This window comes from Hipposideros armiger, unplaced genomic scaffold (genome assembly GCF_001890085.2).
Source record: "Hipposideros armiger isolate ML-2016 unplaced genomic scaffold, ASM189008v1 scaffold_741, whole genome shotgun sequence".
NCBI classification, from domain to species: domain Eukaryota; kingdom Metazoa; phylum Chordata; class Mammalia; order Chiroptera; family Hipposideridae; genus Hipposideros; species Hipposideros armiger.
The window spans coordinates 465,293-489,839 of record NW_017732091.1 but is presented as its reverse complement, the minus strand read 5'-3'; the positions used below and the strand labels follow the sequence as shown (position 1 = coordinate 489,839).

The following is a 24,547-nucleotide window of genomic DNA, read 5'->3' as shown; positions in this document are numbered from 1 at the left end:
GGGGGATGGGAGAGTAGGGGGTGTCCTGGAAAGGGGGACATAGAGGCATGACATCAGCAACCAGCCTGGCAGAAGCTCCAGACCCAGTGCTTGGAAGGGGGAAGCTCTTTGGATAAACCCCTCCATAATCACACAGGACCTGTTGAGCATGCTCACACTTCACCCTCGGTGGAAGTTTCCAGCAATGCCATTTCACTGTGTACAATCAGGACAAAGACAGAAAGGAAATGCCCTTTTGGAAACCAGTTTGAACATAACATAAGGCAGCAGAAGACAATGTGGAACCCAGGGAAACGAAAGAGAACAACTTCAGTTCACCCTGGCAGATGTTTTCTGGCATCTTCTGCCTGCCCAACATTGTCCTAAATGCTGTGAGGCCCGGGGTCTTGGAGGTAAAGCTCTATCCAAGCAGACAAGACTAACGTACAGGAAACTGTGGGAATCCCTACAAAGGTGGACCAGAATACTATCAAATATCTGAATTTTTTTTTTAAGATTTTTTATTGGGGGATTAGGGAAGGGGAACATTGTGTTTTTCCAGGACCCATCAGCTCCAAGTCAAGTTGTTGTCCTTCAAGCTTAGTTGTGGAGGGCGCAGCTCAGCTCCAAGTCCAGTTGCCGCTTTCAATCTAGTTGCAGTGGGGTGGGCGGATGGGGGCGTAGCCCACCATCCCATGTGGGAGTCGAACCAGCAACCTTGTTAAGAGCATGCACTCTCACCAGCTGAGCCACCCTGCCGGCCCTCAAATATCTGAAATTTTGACCTGTATGCCTCTCCTTGTTCTAGAAGTGAATTTGTAGAGTGAGGGTGGGAGGCAGGGCCTGGCTGCTCCGGGCTCCGTCTGAACGCCGTACAAGTCTGAGTAGAGAGGACAGCTAGATTTCTAATAGGAACCACTGGCTCAGCCTGGACTCCCCAGGAAGCAGAGCCGAGGCAGAGGCAGACGTGCTAACATGTTATGAGGGTGTGTAGTTCCAGGGGCAAGAGTGAGGAGGAAGGGGAGAGAGAGAGGGAAGGAGGCAGAGCCATGTAGGCCAGGCACTAAATGAGACGTCACCACCCAAAGGACTGCACCCTGGAGAAGCCTATCAACCAGGTCCTGGAACCACCAGGGGCGTGGGGGTGGGGGTGGAGGAAGGGGCTACTGTCTCCCACTGGCCGGCCGATTGCCCTATGTGGCATTGGTCACCCCACACTTCTGGGTTGTTCCTGTTTGGTGTAGGTGCTGAGCAGAGTTCTGCCACTGCGTCCGTGGGGAAACCCTGAGGGGAAGTCAGATGCGCTTCTGTGAGGTTGGTCCATACTCACAAGCAGCTGGAGTGAGAGGCAAGTAAAGCGGAGAGCACCTGGAGTGATGCACAAATGGAGTCTGATAACTCATTTCCCTTCCATTGCATAATAATCACTGTCTTACCACAGATTTCCTCCCAGAATGCCCAGGTCCTGGCACTTTGTGGGGCACAGAGCAGGTCCATACCGTGTTTTTGTTACATTAAATGAATTTCATTGACTAAACTGCTCAGAGAGACCCCTTAGTCATCCCTGACTTCCTTCTCTTACTAAGTCCTCACCCCACGCCTAACCAGTCACCAAGTCCCAACGGTTAAGGCTCTGTGTCCTTTCATTTCATCCCTAGTTCAAAAGGGAGTCTCATGGATGCCCATGGCCTCCCGGCCTCCAGGGTTCTCCCTCTACAGCCACTGACCACTACTGCCTTTAGTCAACCTCAAGTTCACTGCCGATCACCCCACACCCAGATGCCCAAAGAACTCGGGAGCTCCTTACTGCCTACTGAGAGAAAGGCACGCTTTCTAGAATCCTCTTAATATGCACTTCCCACCTCTTGGCCTTACCTCCCCCTCAGGGCTCCCCCTCCAGCATACTCCCAGCTGTGGACCGTACCAGGGGGTTCTGGGGCTGGTGTTGGTTGGTTGGTTGGTTGGAATCCATGCTATTTCCTCTCACTAGAAACTCTTCTCTCTACGTAATAAAATATTATTCATCTCTTAGAGCTCATTTCAGGCGCCACCTACTCTGTGAAGCTTTTCCTGAGCTTTGCCCCTCCCGGGGTCGCCTCCTTGCTCTGAAAACCTTTGGTGCTATTTTTCTCTCTCTCACCACACTGAGCTTCCCCGTCGTGATGTGGCATCGTTCTCCTCTCCTAGCAGGGGTGAGCATCTGAGGGCAGGCTTCTTTCTTAATGGTATCGTCCCAAACGGTGCCTGGCCCATGCCACTCTCCACACTCACCACCCTCGGGGGGTACATGGGCTCGTGGGTGCTGGTCTTGTCTCCCACACTCACTCCAAAGCTCAGCCATTTCCAGAGACACAGCCGGCAGACCATCTGCTGTCACACAGCGGACAGCCCAGACCCCAGGGTGGGTACCTCCCCCCTAATCTTATTCCATTTAAGGGTGGCAGTCCGAGCCCAAACAGAAAAATTTTCCCAGGCTTGAGTACTGTGGAAATGAAGAGAGGCAGCTCCTGGCAGCCACCCCAGGGGAGCGCCAAATTTAGCCCAAAGGTTGAATATAAATATATTTTTAAATTTTTAATTATTATAGAAAAAAACCAACCACATGATAACATTAAAACAGTTTAGAAGATAAGGAGCATTAAAGCACTGCCACAATCCACCAACTATTTCATCTTCGTTTCTTTCCAGTCTCAGTTCTTATCAATACCTGTTTTACACATTGTAATCATGGTGTGTATTCAGTTTTGTATCTTGCCTCTTTCCTTAAGAATAGATGAGAAGCATTTACGAGAAGCATAGTGTAGACAGAGATGGGTGTCGAAGCCCCTTTCTACCACCTACTAGTTGTATTGTTACCAAATCTTTCTGTTTCCTTTTCTATAAAGTGGGGTCAAATGACCTCAATAGTATTATTGTTAGGATAAGATAATAATTCATAAAACCTCTGGTTGGCACGTCACAATTGCAAGCTTGTTTCGTGATGGTTACCAAAATATGTGGGTTTTTTAAAAAACTGACTTTTCCTCAGGCAGCGACACCCTACACATGTTCTTACGTTGGTTTCTGCATGTGCAATTTTACCTTAAACATTTGTAAGTTTAAACTCTGCCAAGTTATAGTGTAACTCATTTAAAGAGAAATCCCAGGAAGGCATAAAACAGCTTTCCACCCTATCCTGAATGCCCGGTTGGTTGAGGGGATTTAGCCTTGACCTTAACTGGGGCTGCAGAGCCTGGGGCTCTTCTGACTGGGTTCAAGCAAAGCTCTCGGTTTCTCTCTGAGGAGGCCCTTGTTAGCAAGGGCATGTGACCTGCCCCATAAGGGTCTTGAATCCGGGTATCAGGAAGTCAGCCATGTTGAAAGGACAGAGAGGACTTAAGCCTTGTATCCTTGGACTGAAGCCTGGACTGAAGCCATGATCTTCCAGGGCTGTGCTGGCCTTAACACGTAGGTGAAGGAGGTAGGTGCCAGCTAGGGGTGATTTCAAAGCAGTGTTAGGTTCCAGGTCAAAAATCAACTCCCCACCCACCGCCATGCTTGATGAGGTGCCTGGAAGTCTCACGATTGGTCATTCCTCTGACTTTAGACTTTGAAGGCATCTGTTAAAATCATATCTATCCCCGGCAATAACTTTATGCATCAGCCCCTCACTGTACTTTGGATAATGGGCCCCCGACTTATACTCTGTCCCAGACTCTATCCCGGGGCCCTGCCTAGTAGCCCAGCCCCAGCAGGAAGCTCTGCTTTGCCCATGTCAGAGCTTCCTCTAAGCCTGGAGGTCTAGCTCCAAACCCAGATCAGTGGCTGTGGCCCTGCCTCCAGCTGAGAGATGTCCCGGGCGGTGCCTGCCTGGCGTCTTGCACAGCTTCTGTGGCCTGGCTTCCCCGCAATGTGCTCGCCTTCCTCCCTCTCTCCTCGCCTCCCCACCCCCCCATGTACTTGATGTCTGGCTGTGGGGGTTCCCTCCTCTCAGCCATGCCCGGGGACGCTGGCCCTTCCCAGCCCCCTGCCTACCAGCCTGGACTCCAGGGAACAGGCCCAGTCTAGAAGGTTCAGGCCTGACAAGAATCCATACTGGTGAAAATAATCGTTGCAACGTCAAACAGGGCCGTTTAGAATCTTAGTATGTAATACGTGTATTTGGGTTTAATGCAGGCCTTTGCCCCTATTCCTTCTGTGAGAGAAAAAGCTCCTCTCTCCTTTGTGGCTTTTGCTGAGAGAAGGAGCTGTGTTTTCTGACAGTTGGCACCAATGTCAATAGATGAGGTTTTAGGCACTATTGAGGTGCTGTTTGAATTCCGTGTTTTTCAAAACCGTTGGACCAGACTGAACTCAGGGACAGCTGTATTCTGGGGTTTCCTGGAAGGAATTTGGGTTCCCCCACCTGGGTTCTTCTCCTAATCAGTGCTCGGTTGCTTCCCAGAAGTCTGATCCGAGCATCATGTCCCCCCTCAGAAAGGACTCTCCTCCCACCTGGAGAAGGTTCCTCCCCACTTTTGCCAGTCCCTTCTCTGTTTCCTTTTTGACACTTATCACAATTTGTAATTATTTTGTTTGGTGATGGGTTAGGGCATCTTCCCCACCACACTGTAAGCTCCGGAAGGCAGGAACCACATCTGTTTTATACAGTCGTATTCCTACCGTCTAACGTAGTGCCTAGCTCAATGTTGGTGCTCAATAAATATTTGTTGAATGAACATTTTTCTCTTTTCCAATTGAAACAATAATAAAAACTATAGACCATACTCATCTCTGTTGACCATCAGGTGACCAACAAGAGTAAAAATCACTGGTCTTATTCTATTTATATATCTGTTATTTTTTTTTTGGTTCTTTTTTAGATTATTTAGTTTCAAGTGTCCAAAACAATGTAATCATTAGACATTTACACCCCTCACAAAGTGATAACTCCCCTCCCCCAATCTACTACCCCTCTGACATCATATATAGCTCTTACAGTTCCACTGACTATTCCCTATGCTGTATTCCACATCCTATGACTATGTATATACATGTTAAATTATAGTTGACATCTCTATTGTTTGTAAATCCTGCTTATTGTCAGGGGCCCATACCTGGACCGACCGGGGGACTTCCAGGGTCTACTGAGGGTTGGGAAGCGGGCAGCTTATCTTTGGCAGCCCCCTCCATCCCTGCTGTTTTCCTCATCTCTGCATCCATGAAAGCAATCCTTCAAGACACCTGCAAGGTACCTCGTACCTTTGTTCCTGTTTTGTTTCTCTCTGCTATCACGAAAAAAATCTGATGCTCATTCAAACTATGATCCTTCATAGGCTTGTTATTAGCATTTAACCACTTCGACATTTTAGCCATAGGAATGAAACACCGGTGGTAGAAACTCTGGTCTTATCTGGCACTGGAGGAAGGAAATGAAGGAAAGGGGCCCACAGGAGCCTGCAACTTAGAGTGTGGTCACTATATTGTGATCCGGCGTACCCTCTTTAGCGGTGGGCCTTTCGAAGGGGAAAGGAAGAGAAAATGAGAGTCGATAGATGAGGCTGAACTCTTACTACAAAACAAGTCCCTTGGCTTTTGCAGTCTGGGTGTAATATATGGTTAAGAGCTGTATTTATAAAACCATGAGACACACTTCTTTTTTTCTAGGAGAAAAAAAAATGGAATCCAGATGCTTTTTCCAGTTGAACTGCTCAGGCATCCCTGAACAGATGCCACGTGCATCCCGACTCTAGACACCGGTGTCACAAAATGTTTTCTATGATCTCTCTGCAAGCCTCCTTTAAAAAAGCTTTCCTGCCCCGATAAACGAGACAGATTGATAGTTCAGATAACACTTCTATTTGTTTTTCCCAGCCTTTGTGTCTTTCTCTAGGAAATGGCACCCGTTTGTTGGTGAACGGAGGGGTGGGCCCTTGACCCTTTGTAGCAAGAATCATTTCTCTTCTTCTGGAAGATGTGATCCCGATCAGAAAGACCAGGGAAAGCTGCCCCACTGTCAAGACACCTTCAACCTCAGTTTCCATGTCTGTTAAATGGGTATACCAAGACCTATTCCACAGAGTCATCCTTGAGGTCTTCACTTCTCTAAAGCCTTAGCCACTCTTTAGGGCCTGGTAAGGTCTCCCTCTTCTATGTAGTTTTTTTTTTTTTTCATATGGATCATTTCTTGGAGGCTTATGGTTCTTAGAAGTGATAATAAGTGAATTCCCATTTACTTCTATTCTAATTGTTTCCTCTGTGTGAGTTATTTGATCACCTTTGGTAGATTGTAAGCTCCACAAAGTGAAGTTCTGGAACTATCCCTCGATATACCAGGCTTCCAAACAGTATATAGTCACCATAATAACAAAAATAATAAAGATAATAATAGCAACAATAACAATTACCATTTAATGACACACTATTATTTCTCAGGCAATCTGCTGAATTCTTTATAAACAGTCTCTCCTTAACGGCCTTTGAGGTAGATATTACTAGCTTCGATTTACAGATGGGAAACCAAGGCTCAGAGACTAAGCAGCTTGCAGGAGTCCAGCTGGAAATCAGCAGCTGGGGTTTAAACCCTTGCATGTCTGACTCCAAAGCTCTTTGTCTTGCTGACTGGCTAATGGGTGGGGTCCAAGGCTTCCCTCCCCACCAAGTCTGCCATCTTTCTCTTGTACTCACAGCATGAAAGGGACACAAGGAGCCATAGAGGTAAGGCCAGACTTTATTAAGCCAAACTACACATACTTTCCTTTTTGCCTTCCTGAAAGCCCCATCACCAAAAACTGATCTCATAGACTTTCTAACTCAAGAACACCCATAAAACAAACACGTTTCAGAGATGGAGACTCTTTTTTGTTTTGGTTTGTTTTGGAGAGGATTTTAATGCCAATGCCATACTATAAATAAAATGGTGTCCCCTCCAGGGACCTGGGATGACCAGTCATTCTTCCCTAGATGGCATCCCAATCTGTTTCCTCCACCTCTCTACCCTCATCCTTCTCTCCACCCATCAATAACGTCCAGATATCAGACGAGGGGCCAGGAGACAGGCAGGTGGGGCAAAAGTTCAGCCTCCTTCTGATCCTTGCCCCTCCTCTGTCCCAACCACTAATGCCTACCCATTGAGACAGATGACACTGAAAACAGTGAGGTCCAGCCCTTCTGCAAGGCACCTGGTGGGGGGGACAGGAGAAAGACACAAATTTCTCTAAAGTTTCCTTTCCTTATTTCAGGTCTCTGCTCCCCTTCAGATCCACCCTGTCAGTGGATCTGACACACACACACACACACACACACACACACACACACACACACACACTTAAAAAAGTAACCATCTCTCTCTATGTTTCAGTGTCCAATTCTGAGCATCCTTTACCTTCATCCAAAATGCCAACCCATTATGGCTGGACTGAATAGCGAAACCAGGCCAGTCCCTGAGGAAGGCAGGGCTTTTCTGCAGTCTCCACCTGGCAGCCTCTTAGGAACACCAGGGAGATACAAAAATCTGTGCTCTTAAATGAGAACCCTGCCAAGAGAGCTGGAGGTTCCCCTATGCTTCCACACCCCCGCTAAATCCTCCAGGGAGAGAAAGATCTGGGGGGGGGCCTCCATAGCTGTCATCACACCTTCTCTTGGCACTCTAGTTGCCAGTCAGCAGGGGAAATAAATAGGAGGGAAAAGTCAATTTCCAGTATTTTCTCTCCTCTTTAATTTTCATCTTCACAGCAGAATTATTTTTTTTTCCCAAGGGGAGTATGAGAAACACAATGTCCTCTTTGTTTTAATAAAGACCTGGGGAAATTCCACAGGTCCGTGTGGCTGGTGATCTGGTCAGGATCTGAGAGAGGACGACGGCTTCCTGGGCATTCCGGTCGATAAGGTCTTTAGGGGAGCACTGGGTGAACCGCCAAGGGAGGAAGGGAAGGGATGGTTTCTATCATCGGGATGAGCTGTAAAAGAGCTGCAGGGTGACAGGTGGTGGCAGGAATTCCAGTGGAGTCTGTGCACAGTGACTCCCTAGGAGGAGAGCTCGCACCCCCCTGGGCTGGTTGTACCCCCTGGCAGAAGGAAAGGCTGCAACGTGGCCAAGGCGGGACCTTTGCCAGGTGTACATACCAAGGCACTTGTAAAGTTGAAGCTGTTGGTCAAGTTCCAAGGATCTCTTTTTAATAAGACTGGGTAGAGGGAGGGGCAGTCAAGGACAGCCCAAGGAGACCTCACCACCACTCCAAGGCTTGGCCCAAGAGCACATCTAATATGCAAGTTCCTTGATTCATGCTCTTTATTGGCTGAGGACTTTGGGTTCTTCCTGGCTGGAGGAAGGGCAATCAGGTCAAGGATGCCACAGGGGCTTGGAGAACCCATCCAGTATGTGGCTGGGATATAGAGAGTTGTCCTATCCCTCCCTGGCCAGATACCCCATGACTGCCTTCCTCTACCCTGCTCAGTGAGGAATCTGAACGGCTTCGCTGAGTATACTGGGAAGGGGATGAGGAAGGGACAGCAGCTGGATTGGGTAGCCATGTCTCCGACTGCACTCCCAGAGCCCACCCAAGTCATACCTTCTGGAATAAATGAGCAATGCCATTGAGCAGAGCAGTGATGAGAATGAGAGAGATGGAGTCACACACACCTTCCCTCTCTGAGCCTCCTTTGTCCCCACCTGGTCCTGGTTCCAGTGTGACCCACACTGGAGGGTCACACAGATAGGTCATCTGATCTGGCCCTGCTGCTGGCCTTGCTGAGACGACGCTTGTCGCTCTGGTAGCCATGGGGCAGGCGGTGACCTGGGGAGACTCCATTGGGTACCTCAGGCTTCTGGGCATAACGGATATGAATGAAACCCTCCTGAGGTATCTGCTCCTGGTCTCGCACCTGCTCAGTGGCCAGGTTGTCTGTGTTCTGCTGGGAGGCCATCTTGTTACTAAAGGGATTGAAGAATTTCCCCCCGGGGCCATTTTCCAGGCACTGATTGAAGTCAGGGGGTGGTGTGCATCTCTGGACCATGCCAGCAGAGGGACCAGGAAGCTGGCACTCAGACAGGCCTCGCTGTGGCTTGGCAAAGCGCTGTCTGAACTTCTTCCAGCCCAGGTGGTAGAGTTCAGCCAGACTGAGGACGAGGGACAGCCCAGCCACCGCCAGCATGAAGACAATGAAGACGTTCTTCTCCGTGGGCCGGGATACGTAACAGTTGACCGGGTGGGGGCAGGGACTCCTGCGGCAGACGTGCAGGGTGTCCAGGAAGATGCCGTAGAGAAGGTACTGGCCCACGATGAAGGCCACCTCCATGGTGGTGCGGATCAGGATGCTGCAGACGTAGGTGTTGAGCAGGGAGCCCTGGAGGATGATCCTTCCATTCGCTTCCTCCCAGCAGGACAGCTCTGTCTTCTCGGCCGGGGGGTACTCATACGAGCCGGCACCCCGCACCTCCTTGGCCCGCTCGGCCTCGCGCAGCTTCCGCTTCTCCTGCATGCGCACCGTGTGCATGGCGTGGCCCATGTACACGAGCGACGGCGTGGACACGAAGATGATCTGCAGCACCCAGTAGCGAATGTGGGAGATGGGGAAGGCCTGGTCGTAGCACACGTTCTCGCAGCCCGGCTGCATCGTGTCACACTGGAAATCCGCCTGCTCGTCCCCCCAGGAAGACTCGGCCGCCGTGCCCAGCACCAGCATTCGGAAGATGAAGAGCACGGTGAGCCACACCTTGCCGATCACCGTGGAGTGCTTGTGGACTTCCTCCAGGAACTCTCCCAGGAAGCTCCAGTCGCCCATCGTGGCTCAGCGGAGGACAGACGCCAAGGCTTCTGCAACCAATGGGGAGAAAGAGAGACGGTGCTTCCACAAAGACCAGAAAAGAACCGGGCTTGCTGTGGGTTCCACTGGTTCCTACCAATGTGCAACTAAGAAGTCAAACTCACCTAAAAAGCCCTCTGATATCCGCCCCCCAGACAAAAAAATAAAAAGAAAGAAGATTCAAAGTGATCCTGTTAGCAAGATTAGAGCATGGTTATCGTACACTTCAGTGGATCCAGAAATGAACAGAGATGCTTGTTACAATGTGGATTCTGGGCTCTTACCCCCACCCCCAGGGATTCTACTTCAGGAGGTCTGGGTGCCTCCGTCCCCCACCCCACCCCACCCCTCCACCCCCGAATCTGGATTTGCTACAAGCAGCCCAGGTGACTCTGACGTAGGCAGGCCACGAACCACACACCTGGAGAAACACCCGTGGGGAGTCTGCAAATATGACACCGGACATTTACATCCCTGAGCCTGTTTCCTTGTCTGTGAAATAGGGAGGGGGATAGCTACACCAGAGGGTTTTGAGAATTCAATGAGAGAGGTATGTGGTATGCTGAAAATCACACCACACGTGTTCCGTGTGTTTACATGGCCGTTAGGTGGAAGAGTATGTTTTTATGGCTCCAGAGGGCAGAACTAGGTGGAGGAGGAAAGGGTGAGTGGCAAATTTGGCCCCTCAGGCAGCCTTCTCAAACAATCAGAACCATCCAGAACAAAAAGTCTTCGGTCACAGCAGCTAAAGGGATCACACGTGAGTGCTCAGGTTTACCTGCGGGTAAGCGGCAGGCAGTGCCAGTCGGCTACACCTCAGTGCAGTGCAGCCATCTGCCTGCCGTCCAGCTTGGCCTGTCCTCCTGCCTATATGCAGAAGGCACCCACACAGACCTGCTCACCCTCACATCCAGAATGAGCGCCCCAAACCTCTAGGTCCCATACAGAACCTGCCCTCATCAGCCCGTTGCCTTCTCCGTTAGCCTCATTTCCTTGGAGTCCCCAGTACGCCAAATCCTGGAAGATTCCCAAATGCCCTCCCTCCAACCACCTCCTACATGCCCCCTCACCCCTAGCTCAATCCCATTTACCCTTCAAAATCCACCCAGTTATCACTTCGTCCAGCCTTCTCTGCTCCCTCAAGCTCCCGCTTCAACTCCCATGATGGCCCTGGGGACACTCACTCCTCTCCTACCACCGCCATCTTGCTTAGTAACCCTCTGCCCATCCATATCCTTCCTGTAGGGGCTCCTGGACGACAGGGACTGTCTTCCTCTGTGTCATCACCTGACCCAGAGCCCAACCCAGCGGGGGTGCTTATTAAATCTTAGTCGAATGAATGGAGGGGTGGCAGCACTGGTGTTTTCTACCCTAGTCCTTGACTGGGTCCCGTTAGCAGGGTGAAAGGCCAAATGTCACTCTCTCAGTCTCCACTGCAGTTAAGTCTGGTCAGTGAGGTATGCGGAGTGTCTAATGTGGAGGGAGTGCTCTCTAGGAAAGGTTTTTCCATCCCCTCACCTGAAGTCCTCCCCACCCCCACTCTCCGTGGACAGGTTGTATGAGTCAAGATGTCTCAAGCTGCCCAGAGAATCTCAGAAATGCCCTGAGGTCTCTGAAACTCTTGAATCTCCTACCTCCAGAATTCCTACTTGATGAGCAAAGATGTCCTTGTGGATTAAGCCTCTAACCCTAATCAACAGAATGAAACAAAAAAAGAGTAGAAGGGAACTGAACATAAATGCTCCCTTCTTAGAATCACAAAACCCCAGATTGTCATGGGACCTTAGAGACTGCTAAATTCAAACTTTGACCTTCACATCTTTGTTGCCAATGTACTCCCAGTTCCTATCCAAACATTCTTTACGCATATGAGGAAGGACCGGGTGGTGGGTGTTGCATTTCATGGTCCAGGCTTCTTTGGCTTCCGAGTTGATACCTTGACAGAGACCAGCCCCCTGGCCTGTGTTGTCCCAGCCCCCCACGCCCCAACCCTGAGAGTTTGCAGTCGTGGAGAGTAGCAGAGGCCATGAGGGAGCAGAAAGGGCCTTATCTCTGTTCCTCTGCATATCAAAGACCCAGCTAGGTCTTGAGGCCTTTCCTCTGGTTTGTGATCAGACATCTGCCCTTTTCCAAAAGTGCTGAAGGGTCCCCTCCCTTGGCCTCCAAATGTGGAACAATGTGGAATGGTTGCTCAAAAGGAAAATGGCTGATTAGATAAGAGTTTGAATGGCCTGTCATCTCTTCTGGGCACGTGCGCGACATTCAGCACCCTCACGGTCAGCCACACACATGCAGGTATCCAGATGCGGTCAGCGGTCAGCGTCTGGTAGAAGGAGAGAGGAGGAGGAGACAGGAGTAACCAAAAGAGGGAAAAGACAAGAGGGAGCTGGAAATGCAGAAAAAGAGGCCATGTAACCGTCAAGAGAAGACGGCTTACGGGTTAGGTCAGTGGAGTTCAAATGCCTGTCTGTGCCTGCTGAGCTTGGAGAAGTTACTGGATCTGTGTCTCAATTTCCTCATCTGAATAATCATATTTAGCTCAGAGCATTTTGAGGTGATATATAGAAAGCACTTGGCACAGCGTTCAGCATAAGAACTGAATAAAAGGCAGCCGTTACTAGCAAGGTAAGTGTAGGGAAGGCCAAGAACTGGAGAGAGAGGAAGTAGAAAATAGAGAGAGGTGCATTCCAAATGAGAAGCGAGAAGCAGATGGAAAAGCAGAAGGGGAGAAAGTGAGAGGAAAACAGAAATGGAAATAAAAAGGAAACGAAAAGAAAAAGGAAACAAATGTCCTATTCTTGCAGGATTTGGGGCAAGCTTTCCAAACTCTCCTCAATCCCTGAAGACTTTTCCCTTGATCTTCTGACTCTGTCACTTATTCCTTGCAAGTCCCCAAGGAAGTATAAAAATAGCTCCAGACAAAGAATGGGACGCTTTGGTTTGGTCTGCCAAGGGGCTTCGCTGCTGAGTCCCTCACGTGCGGTCCTAGAAATCCCACCTGGAAAAAGTAAAGCACAGGTACAAAAAGGAACATCCTGGAACATCAGAAAGACAGTATTGGAAAGGATGCCTCATCTGGAGGGAACCAGAGAAGCCAGCTGAGGATGGGTGGGGGTGGGGCAGACCCGTTGGGCTTTGAAGGCAAGAAGGGTACATGACCCCTCATTTGTGACTTCCTGGATGACTCAGGCAAGGTCACAGAAACTGAAAATTGCTACCACATACCAGCTGCTCAGAGGAAGATATGGAAGGTCCCCGTCTGAAGTCAGTTCCCCAGCTACACTGGCCCCCAACCTTAGCCAAAGAAACTTGTAGACCAGATCCTCACAGAGTTTACTGGGTGTATAGCATTTAAATGCTTTGTAGATTATTTATTATCCACTTCTTGGCAGGAAGCATGTTAGGAGGGGCAAAGGAAGCCGCCCATGCCATGAATAGATTCTATCAAATACAATGGCAATATATCTTACTGCTTCAGCTTTGGGTTTCACTGGCATCCTACCTCTTATAAAGTCCAAACTCGAACTTGTGCTTGAGACGTTCCACAGCACTGCCTCCCTCTACCTTTTCTCCACTGTACCCCTCATATATGCAATACTTAATACTTCATATTTAAAGCTACACACATACACTGTACATGGCCCACAACTTCTCACCTTTTTTATCTTGGCTCTTCATGTTCCCTTTGCCTGTAGTGTCATTTTCCCCTTTCTTTCATTCATTTAATAAAGTTTATCCGGTAGTTACCAGGTGCCAGGCATCACGCAAGGCATTCAAGGTACAGCCGTTAAAAAGACAGACAAGGATTCCCTGCATTTACCCAGCTCAACCGCCTTTATTAAGCACATAATTGCAATAAAGCATGATGTATTGACATTAAAGAAACACAGGAAACTATGGGAACTTATGGCAGGAGGCTGACTCTGGCTTAGGGGCTGGGGAGGCCTCATTAGATTAGGGCCCTCCAGAGAACCCTGGGTAACAGAATTTGGCAGCCCTTTGCAACTGATACAAGTTCTGAAGTCCCCAAGGCAAAAAGCGAAGGTCCCTAGAACCTGGACTCTGAAGGTTCTTCACTCTAAAACCTTCAACAACCCCTTTCGATCTGTCATATCCTGGGACAAAGCAAACATTTAGGAGGACTCACCAGGGAACTTGTAACAGGATATGCCACTTGGATAGGAGGGAAAGGGCCACAGGAACGCATTTGTGTGGCGTGAGCATGAATCATTTTATAACCTTACTTCATGTTATCGCTAGAAATAAAATTCTGGTCTCTACTTTCCCACCCCATGCTCCTTCTTATGTGAGCATTGTTACCTCCCTTACAGCCAAAGAAAACCAATTTAGAGCAACCCAGATTAACATAAACCCACAGGCAGGATCTCTTCCTTTGACCCCACAAATCTAAGAAGACAGTGGAGACATCTTCTCCAGACCTCAGCCCTCTCTGATGTCTTCTGAAAGCTGAAGACCCTAAATTACCATGCAGCATGTAGGGTACATTCTCATACTCGGTTATGTGAATGTACATGTGTTCTCCAAAAGGCTCTTGTCTATCAGCCAACCCGCAAGTAATTTTTTGAGTCCCTGCTATGTGCCCATCGCTATTCTGGGTACAGAAAAATAATACCAAGAGGTATCAAGCCTGGCACATACTTGGCACTCAGCGATTGCTGTTGAATTTCTGAAATCAGGCATGATTCGTGCCCTCAAGGATTTAACAGCTTTTGCCTTCAAATGGGCAATAGACTTCTCAAAGTCCAAAGCCCTTGTTTTCTACTTTGTGTTCTTATTCCATTAGGGTTTTCTCATTAGGTACATAATAAATGCTTTCTTAATGATTGAAAAAAACTGTTTGGTGTAGCGGTCAATTTGCAGAGTGATCCTAGGGAGCTCGTATCTTCCTTCTTAAGTCCAGTGATTAAAAAAATAAATAAAACTTTACACAGTTCAAAATGTGCTTCTCCTACATTCTCTTGTTGACTCCAAGAGGGCGGGACCATATTTCTTTGTTCAAGTCTGAATACCTTCAAGATACATAGACAGTCAATTTTTATTGTTGAAAAAATGAATCCTCGTAACCATTTTGTGGGCTGATGGTTATTGCCTCTGTTTTGCAGAGGGAGAGACAGATGGAGAAGATAAGAGACTTGTTCAAAGAAACAAAGACTAATGCGGACAGATCCAGGGCTTCCCTCCTTCCCCTCACCTCCCTCCAAGGGTGGAGTCCATCGATTCTTACGTCACCCCCTTTGGACCGTCAAAAGCTCCTGCTCACCCCGGGGCAGTGAGTGATTTGAGACATGACTCTGCCATTTAGTGATAAGACCTGGGGGTCAGCTTTTATGCCATCAAGCAAATGTTTATGATGCTTTCTTGCTGTGACCGGCACTGAGTGGGGCGCTGAGGGGATTATGGGACAGAATAATTCAGTTAAGTTTTACAAAGTGAATTATTTGCTCTACTGGCTGTGCATTATTTCTCTAACTCAGCCCTGAGCTCCTTGAAGACAAGCCCATATCTGTTGACCATCGTATCCTCCCTCTGAAATCTCCTTGACCCTTCAGCCCCGTTAGTGTTTACTTTTGTGCTTTACACCTGGTAGTTGATTCATTTACTTTTAAAGAACAACAATAGTGATGAATGACAGCATTCAGGTCACTCAGAACACCTCATGACAGCAGATGGGACTACCTGAGAAGGTGGCCTAGAGCCACCTGCGCGATGACTATGGTGACCAGGACACCAGGGAGACAAAAGCCACTGAACCTTCCTTTGCCCGTAAGAGAGCCCTCTGCCTGGCTGAGAAGGACTGGATGTGTCCAGAGCAGAGACTCGTGGGCGAGGACTAGTTCTCTCCCCTCTCCCAGAGCACTGGGGAGCTCACCCAAGTTTGTCAAAATTAGATTAGAAGAGCACTCCGCAGAGTCTGAATCTAATTCGGGACAATGACACATGTTCTGGACAGGATCGAACAGATCTCTGGTTCTCTTGTTATTCACAGTGATAATACAACCCCTGGCCCCACACTGTCCTCCTGCTCGCCATTCAGTGGAATGTGGCATAGGGGGTGGGTTGCCTCTGCTTCCCAATTAAGAGAATTCTGTTATAACAAGACCCAAAGGTCGTCACTTAAAAGAGGGCTTAGATACAGTATCGTGTCTGTGCAGCTCAGTTCAGAAAGTGTTTATTGAGCTCCTGAGCCATGCCAGACATCACAGGTGGCTTTATCGAGTGACACGCCAAGTATGGCCATCATCTCAGAATGCTGCCGTACCTTATTCGTTTGTGTGCATCTTCCAGATGTCCCCTCACCTCAATAGTTTCTCACTAAAATGGATCTACAGGGAGAATTACATGAGAAAGTGGTCTTGAGCCTCAGCTACCTCAGTAATCTTCATTATCCTTGGAGACTCCCAGCTCCATTTTTTTCTAGTTCACCTGGAGTTACACAAAGAGAGAATTTGAATCTGGGTGATCGTAGTAATAATAAAATAAGCTAACGCTTATTGAGAGTCTTCTATGTGCCAGGCACTCTGCAAGTTTCTTTCTGTATATTTTCTTATTTGATTCTCACAACAGCCTGAGGAAGTAGGGACTGTCCCTGTCCCCTTTGTACAGGGCTCAGAGAGGGTGACTTATCAAGCTCTCACTGCTAGTAAGCAGGACTTCCAACCCAGCTCTTGTGTTGTCTGGCCATGATGCCTGTCTTAACAACTGTGCTAGACGCTGCCTAAATCACAGGAAGCCCCTTTCTTGAAAATTCTTACCAAAGTCCTGCCATTCTTACCTAAGATGGATGTTTGTGAGGTCACCCTTGGAACAGGGAGTTGATTTGTGAATGGTTGGGGTCATGCCTCCATTTAGAGTTTATATTCTTTCCCCGACTTAGGCTTGGGGTGGAGCCGCTCCAGCCTCAGGGAAGACAACCAAGTGTCTGCCACAGCTACAGCGATGGAGTTGGCAGAATGGGCAACTACCTCAGAATGAGAAGTCCAGTGGGGGCCTGCACCCCTGAACCTTGATCACTAGCGAGGGGAGAGGGACACAGAGATGAGGGAGAGAGGAGGAGAGAGAGACAGATGGCTCAGACAAAGTATCGCTTTAGTTTTCCTCCCACTCCAGCCAATGGCAGATCATTAAGTCCTCTTTCAATGCAATTATTTTATTCAGACAAGGACAGAGTGATCCAGTCAGAGACACCCTGTGGGCAGACAGTTGTTTCAAAGCCAAGGAGGTGGAAAGGAGCAGGCAAAGTGCAGAAAGAGAATTATGCTAGGGTAAGTCATTTTTCTTCTTAAAATGTTGGCAGAAGAAATGTTTATAAGGAGTGGAAGGGAGGGGGTGGCCAATGGAGGTATTCAATTATAATGAACTATTGGAAGGTCTTTATTGATTACCCTGAGGGGGCTGATTTGTACCTATGCAGTTATTAATGAAAATTATACTCAGGAAATGTTTGCATTTCCTTATTATTTCCACCATCTTGTCATAGATTCATAGTACAGTAAAGCGGAAAGGAATCTAGAGAGCAATTGAACGCAACCCCTTATTTTTATACAAGATGAAGACGAGGGTCCAGGGAAGTTAGGTAACAGCAGTAACAGATACCACTAAGTCGAGTGCTTCCCATGTGTGCAATTCTACTTTCTAGCCCTTACGTAAACCCTGCTAGGAAAGCAGTGGTATCCGTTTTACAGATGAGAAAACAGAGGCCCAGAGGCTAAGTCACTTGCACAAAGCCACACAACAAGCAAATGCCACGTAAGGGACTTGAAACCAGTATACCTGACTCCAAAGCTTACTTTCTGTCTGTGTCTCTAAAAGAGAAAGAAAATTCAGGAGGCCCTCGGACTGACAGCTGGTGACAGGCCTGTGGCTAGAGCTCCAGCCTCTTAACTCCCCACACAGGGCTTTTTCTCCTTTCCCATCAGAGGCCCAGGGTTTTTCGTTTTAGCCTCTGGCTTGTGGGCTGGCCCTCTCTCGCATATGCTATTCCTAGAATTAATGATTACATCGGGGCCCTCAGCCCACAGTGGTCAGGATTCCCAGACTTTAGCATCTGCCACCATTTGGCCAGAATTCACATATAGAAAGTTATTTCCTTTTTTAGCCAGTAAGTGCTCTTGGCTGCGGCAGTGTCTACTGCCGGGCTCTCGCTGGCCAAACAGCAGGCTCTGGTGTTCCATTGATGTCAGATCATAACAAGAGCGAAGGAAACAGAAACAGGGAGCTGATGGGGCTCACGGTTCCTAAGAAATAGCGGGATTAGAACTCGGCCTCCATCACGCTCCAGCTGTGTGACCTTAGGCAAGTCACTTAACCTCTACGTTTCCTCCTCATTTGAAAAAAAGGGAATGTTTACTCATGGCGATTAAACAATATGTGGATACGTGGAGTCACCTAGAACAGTATCTGGCACGTCTTACACACTCGATAACATTAGTGTGTTTCCCTTTTCTGACATTTCCAGTAAAAACGCCTCTCAAGTATGATCCAACTGGCTGCAGAATTGAAAGTACAGCAGGCTGGTGGGAGGGACATAGCAAGGACCCCCACGTGGCACCAGGCGGGGGAGGGTGACTGTCAGACGTGGAGAAAACATGGGCAATAAGAAGGATCTTAATGTAACTGTAAATTGGTTATTTCACCAGGCAAGAACTAACTGGGGTGAAGAGAAAGGGAGGTGCAGGGCTCCGCTCAGACAAGGCCCCTCTTGTGCCTGTGATTGGTCCAGGCTGCCTCCAAACTTTTAACTCAAGCTTTTGAGTCTGGAGACCACTCCATATGAGTCCATGTTGTAAAATGCATGATTCCTTCCTTCTGAGAAGGGGCAGCAGTTTCAAATCTAGTCACCAATCTGAAGGTGTGCCCACAACGGCAGGTTTGAAACTGGCTCAGTTCTACTTGGAAGAGAAATGGGAGGTTGTCTGCTCCCCGATCTGAGAGGAAGGGGCGTCCCGACCTCTAAGCACATCTGCCCTCTCTGAATCATGAAGTTCTGAATCGTGAAGAGGCCAGGTTCAATGAAGATTCTAGACTCTTCTGTGACCAAGAGCCTCATAAGAGAGACTCATTCCGGTTCCAGTTCTTTCTTTGTACCTTGAGACAAGATCCAACTTGCACCTCGGTTCACCTGTGTGTCACACCACGTGCTTGAACCGGAGGGTTGCTTAGGCCCTTCTAGCTCTAAGTCAGAACATCTGGGGGCTTTGTGACATCCCCAATTGTGACAGTAGGGCAAGTTAGTGGCAAAGCCAAGAGGCAGATAGAGATTTTCTGACTCTCAGCTTAGAGGTCGGCCAAAGTAGTCCCAGAAAAAAAATCTGCCGTCATAGAAACCCAGCAGCGCCTTCTCAGAATTACTTGTCAGAGCGAACCTTCACGGTGGAAAGGCCTTTGCATCCAATGAGATGCAATTCAAAGAGAAGCGGGCTGAGGACCGGGTGGCCTGGATTCGCCCTATTTTTCTATTGTTCATTGAGCACTTAGCATGGGATCGCCATTTTCAGTACGTTATTTTATTGAATCCTCACAAAACCTTACAAGGAAGGTATTTACTAACCCCTTTGGCAGACAAAGAAACTGAGGCTCAGAGACAGTAAATGAGTCACCGAGGGTCGCACAGTTGAAATTCTAACTCATGTGAGTAAATGCCCAGGTTCTCCCTCTGTCCTCCCCCTGAACACCCGCTCCGAGGGCCCTCTGCTAACGTCATACCTTTGATTCTGAGGCCTCCTGACGCCCTTTCCTTATGCAGGTGAATGGAGTGTTGAAGGCTAAAGTTTTCTTGCCCATAAGTTGCTAATATGTCAGAAACAACTGATTCTCAAAGTGGTTTCAGGCAATCGCTTGCCAGGCACCAGCCACTTCTGACTATAGAAAGGAAGTCAGCATGTTTTCTGGGAGCTCCAAGCCTTTCCGAAAAAAAATGGGCATCTCTCCCCTTCGGTCAGCTCAATCCTTGAGCCTAAGAGGAGGCCAGTTCCCACAGAGAGCTGCCGGGATCTCCTTGGGACAGAGGACAGAGCCTGGCCTGGGGTCTCGTTGGTCCCGAGGGCTGCAGGTCTTCTAGGTCCTGTCCTGCAACACACAGGCTCCCTGTCCTGTTTTAATTGGCTGGGCCCAGAGGTGGCATCAGCCAGGATCTGAGAGGCCAGGCTGCACGATGGCAGCCCCGCTGGCTGCCAGAACCCAGAACTTTGCACTCCAGCCAGCGGAGATGATGAAGAATGGCCGGAGGGTGTCACTTACAGAAACTCGGACTGGAGAGATGCTAAGTGGAAGACGCAGGAAGGCTTAGGGAGAGACAGAGGCTCAGAACCAGAGCCAAGGATGGAAGTCGGAGGAGCCCTAGGCAGGAGTGAGCAGAGCGACTGAACTGACCCTGGCGCCGTGTCAACTCCAATAAGTCACTTCCCTTTTCTAGGCTTTGTTGTATGCAATTCTTTGTCAAGGAAGAGACTGACTGGCAATCTGAGAGACCTCTTCAGTTCTGATGGCCTAGGACTTCCGGCCAGGACCAGGAGGGGCGACCGAAGTGAGGTAGCCAGGAGATAAGAATGAGGACCAGTTTCAGAGCCCAGCGGAACCACCTGGGCAGCCAAGCAGCCAAGCAGGGCAGCAGGACTGTGCTACCCCGTGGCTCCCTGGAACTCACGTGTCTGGGTGAGGGGATGCCCAGCGGGTGCCCGGTTGGAAACCAGGGGACACGCCTCCGGGTGTTCTCTGCTCTGCATGCTGTGGTCACTGGGACTGCTCCTTGGCAGCTGGAGAGAGGAAAAAGCTTGGAGGGACAGCCAGGGGAGCGGGCTCCAGCAGCTCTGCCGCCCTGGGGAACCTGGCAGGAAGGTGGAAAGGTCAGAGCTTTCCCTAGAGAGCAGTGAATCAGGGTCTGGGCTGGGCTGGGACTCCGGGGGCATTGGGTGGAAGAGATGGACACCGTTTGGCCTGCTGATGTAAAAGTCAGGCTGGGACGCCTCTAAATACCAGCTCATGCCCCCGCCGTGAGCTACCCCACCAGGCAAGTAGAAGTGCTGCAGCTCCACACGCTGGCCTTGGCCTCTTCTCTGTTCAGTTCTGCTGGGTCCCTCCCAGGTCTCCTGGCTGCACACCCAGAGCCCCTCGCACTGCCCTTCCTTCCTCGGGCCAGTCGGACCCAGTGCGCCAGAGCCTCGTCCAGGAAACAGCCCAGTGAGATGCTGAGGGGTAAGAACCAGCGGTCCCTCCGTTATGAGATACCGGGAGCGGCAATAAAGGAAAAACGGAACAAAAGCACAGCCAGGATGTAGAAGCCTTGTGTCAAGCTTCCCTTTTTCAGTGATTCTGAGCTGCGTTTGAGCCTAAGGAATCATAGCCCCGTACAAGGTTACTGCTGCATAAAACCAAAGGGATCCTTTCACTTCAAATCCCTGTTAACTGAGGCCCAGATGAGGGGAGTGTCCCGCCCAAGGTCACACAGCCACTGAGTGCCCAGAACCCAAGTCTCCCAGCCCCTGCAGCCGGGTTCTTTCACCACAAGCTCAGAAGAGCGGCCAAGGAGCTGACAGCAACCGTTGTGCCCTGCGGCCTTCGCCTGCACCCAGGAGGAAAAGAGGCGCGCAGTGGGCCCTCTCCTGGCTCCATCTCCGGGTCTCAGCAGCCTGTTTCCCCGACAGGACAGCGAGTGGCAGGGCCAGATCACTCACCATGCACAGTGGGGACATGATACTCTGCAGGAAACTAAGTAGAGAATATTTTTAAACCATCCAACATGCCTTAGAGAGAAAAAAAAAATCAAAACACTCCCCTAGATGTTGCGGAAAGCATTTCAAAAAAGATTCCAAGCCTAGAGGAAGCATCGTAAAACAGTGATGGGTTTTTAAAGGGCCAATTCCAGCTTAACAAAAGTGCTTGGAAATGACTGGGGACCCCTGGTAAGACACCTCTGGAAGCACTGCAACTCTGCAGGGGTGAACTAACTCCTGGGACCCTCTACTCACCTTTCTACAGCTCCTTGTAAACCAAGTAAGTAATTTATTGCGGCTTCATAAACCAGCCTCCTTAATCTGTCCAAACCACATCAGAGGGGACACTGAGAGGGCGAGGGAATAAACCCACAGGTACAGAGAAAGCTCTGCTGTTACCCAGCCTGGGACTCCAGGCTCTCCCCTCTGGCCCCTTCCCACCCACTGGTAGTTTTATCTCTTAGAGTTCAAGTCCACCCTTACCGTCTTCTCTTCCTCCTCTCTGGAATCTCCGTTGCCGTCTTCGTCCTCTGGCCGCCCCTTCTCCGACTGCCCACTGTCCCTCGCTCTTCAGCCTGTCAGTTGTTCCTCTTCCACCCTCTTTTTAATCGGTATCTGTCACCCTCCCTCCTCCCACTTCTTCCTACTCTCTCTCTCCACCCCCTTCTCCCTCTGGGTCCCTCCCTCCTCTCTCTCTTTTGTCCTCTTAGACTCTTTGCTCATTTAAAAACTCTTCTTCCCTCTACCTCCTTGCAGCCTCTCCTCACCACCGTTCTCCCCAGAAGGAGACAGGGCCCTCCTCCTCCCCCGCTGCCCTCCCGCTGTCACTGTGGCCACAGCCCTTGCGCTCACCCTGGCTGGTGGCGCCTGTCCACCCCTCTGCTGAGCCTCCTCAGGCTGCTCAGGCCAGGGCGGGAAAACTGGCACTGCCCAAGAGATTTCCCTTCCCCATCCTTTTCCTATTGTCAGGTAAAAGGGTGCTCCACCATGGGGCAGGTCTTTCTGGGACTTTTGCTATGTCCACGTCAGCGAGCTGAGCACCAGCTGGCATGGGAAATGTGGTCTCACAAATCACAACCACCAGCACCCAGAATAGACACCAGGGGTCACTTGACAACCCCAAAGCACAAGGAGGGGCAGCCTCACCACTCGGATCAGATTTTCTCCTCCTCCACTGACGAGAAAAGAGTACGGTCTAGTGCTAGAGCATATATATATATAAATTTTTCTTTTTCTTAAATCATCCCAATTTCCAGTTCTACAAGGTAGACGTTTTCACAGTTCACATTTGAGGAAACGGAGGTTCAGAGACATCAAGTAACATGATCGTGGTGACCCAGTTAGTGAAGGGTAGAGTCAGGATTAGAAGGTTTAGCCAATGCCCAAATTCACCTCTTTGCTCTTTCCACAAAAGCACACCGGTCTCCCAGCTGGAATTGACCCAATGGGAGTATGGCTGTCTCTTCTTAGATCACTGTCACTGGTGAACAGATTCACAAACTGAGGCATCTCTCCTCTCCAGCTCCCCTCATTCTCACCTACTTTCCTCACCTCAGCTGAAGCACTTTAGCTGGACCCACGGGAGTGTGATAAATAGCAACGACAGGATGAGTGGATGGGAACCAGACAAGCCAATGACCAAGAGTCCACCAATTGTGAGAGCTAGAAGAAAACCCCAGAGATCATCTGGGATAAAGCAGGGAAACTGAGGCCCAGAGAGTCAAGGCCACTTGTCAACGTCACTCACAATAAAGTGAGTGGCAGAGGCAGGACCAAGACCCAGACCCATTCCTTGGTTCCACCTTCACACACCGCACCATATACAAACATGCCAACATTTTGCAAAACTGTTTGTGTATTTGGTGGGCAGTATTTTTCAGGGGTGAATAAGCTTAGGATCAGCAAGAGAGGAAAGAACACAGATTCCTGTGTCCAGGGAGGCAATAGCCCTGTTGAAAACAAGCCCAGGATTCTCAATTTCTTAGCCAGTTTCCCCCTTTTTTCCTGGGTAGCATCGGAGCAGATTCTGGGGTCAGCCCATCTGGGTTTGAATCCTGGCTCTACCACTTACTAGCGAGATGACACTGAGCAAGGTAACCTCTATGCATCTCAGTGTCCTCAACTGTAAATTGGGGATAATAATAACTACCTCCTAGGGTTGTTATGAGGACTAATGAGTGTATGTAAAGCATTTAGAACAATGTCTGATACATGGTAAGTGCTATGGATGTGACTGCAAAATACAGTACAATACAGTACAACACAACACAATATAACACAATACAATACAATATAATACAATACAATACATATTTTCTCCTGCCTGTACCTACCCTGGCTGGACCAGACTCCTGGGAAGAATTCAGCAGCATATGAAACCATAGAAAGCCCTGGGTGATACCCAGTTTCTTCTGCAAAACAGAGATTGGCCCCAGCTTAGCTTTGTTCTTACATCTCAGCCACTCCCCCAAAAGCTGTAGAAACGCCTTATTATTGCCAGCCAGGAGATGGCCAGTTAGAGAACCCCTGAGTCTCAGTTGAAGGATAATCTGACAGTGGGGAAGGTTTCGTGGAGTATTAATTCCTAGACCATTGGCCACCAAGGGAGAGCCTAGCTGGGGACAGGGCTGGGGGTTAAGGGAGTGAGCCATTTTCCTCTGAATGCCCAGGAGGAAAGAATTGCTGAAATGTAGGCACACCTGTGATCCTGGAGAGAGCACGGGGCACAGAAGGTAAATTCTCCCACCCTGTTTGGCAGGTAGAGGAATAAAGTAGTGGGGTTGCTGTAGGTGATCCAGGAAGTCAGAATCAGGGCTGAGAGAGATGGTGACCTTGAACTCAGACCATCCCAACTCAACGAGTTCCAGCATCTCCCCAGCCAGGCATTCCACTCCAGATGGCATCTAGGACAGAGTGTATTTTGATGGCCCAAAGCTAAGCTGGTGGCAAGGTCTTCAGAAATCTGCTTTAGTCCTCACCTGGGTCCCTCGCAGGCTTAGGTAAGTTTCTGATGAAATTAAAGAAAGTGTCCTCTGGACTACGGATCCAGAGTGACTGTCTAAAGGGGCTGAATCTGG

The 24,547-nt window shown here is 49.3% G+C and overlaps 1 protein-coding gene across 2 annotated transcripts; it reads right to left on the bottom strand.

Annotated features, from left to right (window-relative positions):
* Positions 1-6,649: 6,649 nt before the first annotated feature.
* GJA5 (gap junction protein alpha 5) lies at positions 6,650-23,870 on the bottom strand. 2 transcript variants are annotated; one of them, XM_019627812.1, is made up of 2 exons: positions 23,804-23,870; positions 6,650-9,752 (listed from the first exon to the last, which is right to left on the bottom strand). In XM_019627812.1, the coding sequence occupies exon 2, from the start codon at positions 9,718-9,720 to the stop codon at positions 8,644-8,646; it is 1,077 nt and encodes a 358-aa protein (XP_019483357.1). In that variant the 5' UTR covers positions 9,721-9,752; positions 23,804-23,870; the 3' UTR covers positions 6,650-8,643. The 2 variants fall into 2 exon arrangements, with proteins under 2 accessions (XP_019483357.1, XP_019483356.1); XM_019627811.1 differs by lacking the exon at positions 23,804-23,870 and adding an exon at positions 21,954-22,121.
* Between the last annotated feature and the right edge of the window lie 677 nt (positions 23,871-24,547).

Coding starts and splice junctions, on each gene's coding strand:
- GJA5 (XM_019627812.1), bottom strand. CDS start 9,720: ATGGGCGACTGGAGCTTCCTGGGAGAGTTCCTGGAGGAAGTCCACAAG.